General features: G+C 28.6%; 1 protein-coding gene across 1 annotated transcript in view; it reads left to right on the top strand.

Annotated features, from left to right (window-relative positions):
• Positions 1 to 4,465, top strand: part of LOC106470058 (E3 ubiquitin-protein ligase arkadia-B-like) — a 43,291-nt gene that overhangs the window by 5,571 nt on the left and 33,255 nt on the right. The window contains exon 4 of the mRNA XM_022398599.1: positions 2,256 to 2,326. Coding sequence (XP_022254307.1) covers positions 2,256 to 2,326 — 71 coding nt within the window. The remainder of the gene's footprint in view (positions 1 to 2,255; positions 2,327 to 4,465) is intronic.

Raw genomic sequence — 4,465 nt, 5'->3', positions numbered from 1 at the left:
GATGAGATGAAAATAGTGTTATAACGGCACGTAGAAAGAACAACAATAAAATGGACCTACAATATTATTGACTATTTACAAATAGTAACTACGGATAAAATAAAAACAAGTCGAGAACAACAACAAAATTTTATAAATGAAAACCTCCTTGCCGAGCATTGGTTATTATATTATTTCCCTGTCAATGTTCCCACCTTCATTAAAAGGCGTAAGATGACAAAAACAAGATCTTGTAGAATCTATCTGTATACTACTAAAAACTCTGTTTGTTTGTTTGCTTCTTTTCTCAGTCAAAAAATCATTCACAGTACCATTCTCACTCTTTACGAAACTTCTAACTTCACTTTTTTGAAAAAATGAAATGGTCTTTCCTTTTACTCCCAATCAAATATCTTTTCTTGAATCATGAATAACATGAATGGATGGAAATATTTAATTAAATTATCTCAAAATAAACCTTCATTTCGGTGCAATATTGAAATTAGATTGAATTCTTCATAATCTCTGAATAGTGGTTGACCTAACAAGTCATGGTGGTCTAGTAATAACTGAAATCATAAAAGCTGAGAATTTAAGTTTTTCTTAAGTTATGCATTCATTTACAGATTTTTCAGAACATGTGGTCATTGGATTTCTCTGTTTATAGTTATCAGATGCACTGTATAGTATTAGTAAAATTTTCTTAAGTTGAACTAATAAAGTAAACTATTACAGTGCATTTTATGTTTTTTTAGCCAGTTTGTGTTGATGAAAGTTTTTTAATAGAATTTTCATTACAGTAACTTTAATCTGGGTAAGAAAATTACTTAACAATTTTGTTGATATTCTATTTTATAGTCTTTCATATTATTTATGGTAATCGAAACAAATTGTCTAGCAATGGTAATGTTATTACTCTTTTGCAGGAATTTTTAGGTAGTAAAGTTTTATTATAACAGATTCCTTATTGACTTGTATTCTATCAAAGTATTTAAATGTCAGCATTTAATCTGTTTATACAATAACTTTATTATTATTTCACTTTTTCAGTAATTCATGATTTTAAATGTTTATATTGCTGATAACACTATAATAGGATTCAGTATTTATTAATTCTTTAGAGCAGTGATTCCCAATCGTTTTCACTTTATGAACTAGCACATTTTTATAAAAGCTTTTGGATCATCAGGAATATATAGGGCTATGGTGTTGTTTTATAATCTAGCTTTTTCTAGAAGATTTGATGTGCAAGTTATGAGACTCATATATTTTGCAACAAACTAAGAAGGAAACAAAACTTTTTGCCTATTCCTAACATAACTGCAAAAAATTGTAAACTTCTTGAAAATCACATATTTTAAAAGATGTATTTTTTATTTCTTTTTCTCTTATACTGCTTTTTGATACCCATGGTGGGCAGAGCACAGATAGCCCTTTGTGAAGCTTTGGCTTAATAACAAATAACAACAACAATTTCTTTTTCTTCCCATTCAATACATGTTTCAGTGAGCCAGCAGTTGGAAACCACTGCCTTAGAGATTTTATTTAGTAACAGGACATTTAGTAACTATGAGTTGTGATTTTATGACTGTTATGATAGAAGCATTAATCCTTTGGTTATTAGTGTTGAACCTGCTACTTAAATGTAACTTCTCTTTGTTTTTTGAGACTTAAAAAATTACAAACGTAAAATAGAATCATCAGAATACAAGAGCATTTTGTGACATAAATTATTTCTTAATTTATAAATGCCTTGTTAAAGACTAATGGTAATCAAAGATTTAATAACATTTCAGTAACTTGGCAAGGCTCAGTTTTCTTTTGTTAGCCTTTTCATTAGAGTTGCCATATTTTAGAAACTTCACCATACAGTTTTAAAGAAAATGGCATTTGTCTCATGTTAATAGATCTGTAAACAAAGCACATTTTGAAGCATATTTTTTGTGATTATTAAGGCTAATTTAACAAATTCTAAGCTTTTTCTGTGTATCCTTTCTTTTTACCTATAATTTTGTAAAATTAAACATGTAGAGAGAAAGCTTTAAAACAAATTTCCTCCTGAACATGTCTGTAAGAAAAAAAACCGCTGTTGTAAGCTCGATATATTTAAGTCTTCCAAATTTAAAGAATTACCTGTATGTTTTCTTGTAGTGATGAAACTTTGATGACTTATTAAAGATTTGAATTATTTTTGTTTATTTATGCTTTAAATGTAAGAAATATATATATATGTTGATTTTTTATAAAAATGATCACTGATAATTGTTTTTTTCTAGGCACAGAGACGCATGCAGGAAATTCAAAGACAGAGACTACACCATCATACTGTAGGGTTTTATATGCAAAGGTATTTTTTATCATAGCTTTTAGAGAATAAATAATAATATCAAAAGCACTTTGTGTTATGTGTACTAAGATTATCATATAAAACTACCATGATTTCCTTAAATTAGAAAATTATTCTTGATTACACTGATAATGCATTAGATGATATAATTCTGCTATAACCCAGTACTTGGGCTTTTGATGCTTATATCTGAATACATTGTGCTGTTGTCACTGTAAGTGGGAAAGTGGTTGCTTAATGGATCTTATGTTCTCATTTCTTATAACTAATGTTTCCTGATTCCACAAGTCTGTAAGGAGAATATTAAAAAAGGTAAACTGAAATATTCTCACTGTATACTTTTAGTTAACTTCAATTAATATTCTGTTCAATATTAGTTTCAACTTTCTGTTTCCTATATGTACTTGTTTTACTCCTTCCCCTTTAAAAAAAATTCTTTTTGTTGAAAATTTTCAATCAGTCTTGTGAAGTCTCCACAAGTCTCAGCTTCCATTCAACCCTCATATATCATTAGCTCCTGATAAATTTTGAACATCAATGTTTCAATTTTTTACACAAAAATTAACCTTGTGTGCTATTATTACATACATTGATAGGCTCTTAACATAGTTATTAGATAAAACTCCAAATCAACACATAATGACTATTTAAACAATTACTTCTTATATTTCATCATAATTGCTTAATAAAACTACGAATCAACTCACTATCCTATATATATTCTTTTTTTTTATGTCTATTTTTATTTTTCTAATAATTTTGGTGAATTCTCATGCCTTTGATTTCTCTCCCCTCACCTAATCTCTACTCATTCTATTCTTATAATGTTTATTATCATTGTTAGGTCATTTTCTCTCCACTTCTCACTCATCTCTCAAAATTCTTGGTTCTGAACATTGCCTAATTGCCAATTTTATCTAGACCCCACTGATTTATATCATAATTTTGAACTTGTATAACTTAATAATTAGTTATCTTCATCAGTTGGGTTAATATTCCTTAAATGTTTTCAATTGGCTAAGCAATTTCTTTATAACCTATTTTAATTTTGTTTATCTACATCATTTAGTTCTACTATTCCACTTTCTTAATAGGTAAGGCTTTTTTGTCACTTTTCTTGGCATTAACTTTCTTTCATAATCTTGCTTGACCATCAAGTCTCCTTATCTTGAGGGCTGCTAACTTGTCCTGTGATTGGTAGAATAGTATGCTTATTGATATGATTAGTATAGTGTCATCAATATTGAGGTAAGTTGTTCACACATTGAGTGAATATAATCCTGATCTATCTGGAGGTAAATATTGAGTTTCTTTCAATATAACCTTAAGTGCTGATACCTCTACATTGGACTCTAATTCATTGATTAATTTCTTTTTTTTCATTTGACATAAATTATTTTATAGTTGGTACTTTATGTTTAATTCTGAAACTGTAAACCTGGTCTTACTTCTAAAGCTTGATGGTAAACTAACACTTGTCCATGTGCTGAAAATACCAGATAAGCTATAAAGTTTTACTGAAAAAAACCACTACATTTCAGTTTTATCACTCTTGACTGATAATCAACTTGGTGTACAAGATGGCTTGGGAACATACTATAGTTAGAGTTATCTCATTTTTTATACTATGTAATTAGGTACCAGGTATCTGAGTCCTGTAAAAGTAAAACAGATGTTTTGTAGTTATTTTCCTTTACCTAGTTCCAATATCCTGAATTCCTGCAAATATTATGTAATTACATAATAATACTGGTTCTGAATATATTTCTGAATTTGGACTACATTCTCTGATTATACCTTCAGTACATTACATAGTATCATTTTCAGTCATCTTTAGGTAGATATGTTGATGATTTGAAATAGCTGTGTACGGATACTTGGTCTTTACTATTAACCCTATCAACACTGGTCAAAAGCCATGTCATCACGTTTGTTGACTCGCATTCAAAATTTTATTCAACTACTATTTTATGAATTTATTCAATAAGTTTGGTATCAAATTGAAGATTATAATTCATATTTTAGTATTATACATTAGTTAACTTCTTAACTTAAAAGTAAATAAAAAAAAACACCTAAATATTGGAATTTGTGTCTCGTGGTATGTTTAACCCTATCGCCACGGGTATCCTTTACTGC

Source organism: Limulus polyphemus, unplaced genomic scaffold, assembly GCF_000517525.1.
Source record: "Limulus polyphemus unplaced genomic scaffold, Limulus_polyphemus-2.1.2 Scaffold3796, whole genome shotgun sequence".
In the NCBI taxonomy this organism is placed as follows: Eukaryota; Metazoa; Arthropoda; class Merostomata; order Xiphosura; family Limulidae; genus Limulus; species Limulus polyphemus.
Note: the sequence above shows the minus strand (reverse complement) of the source record. Positions and strands in the feature narration are given on the sequence as shown.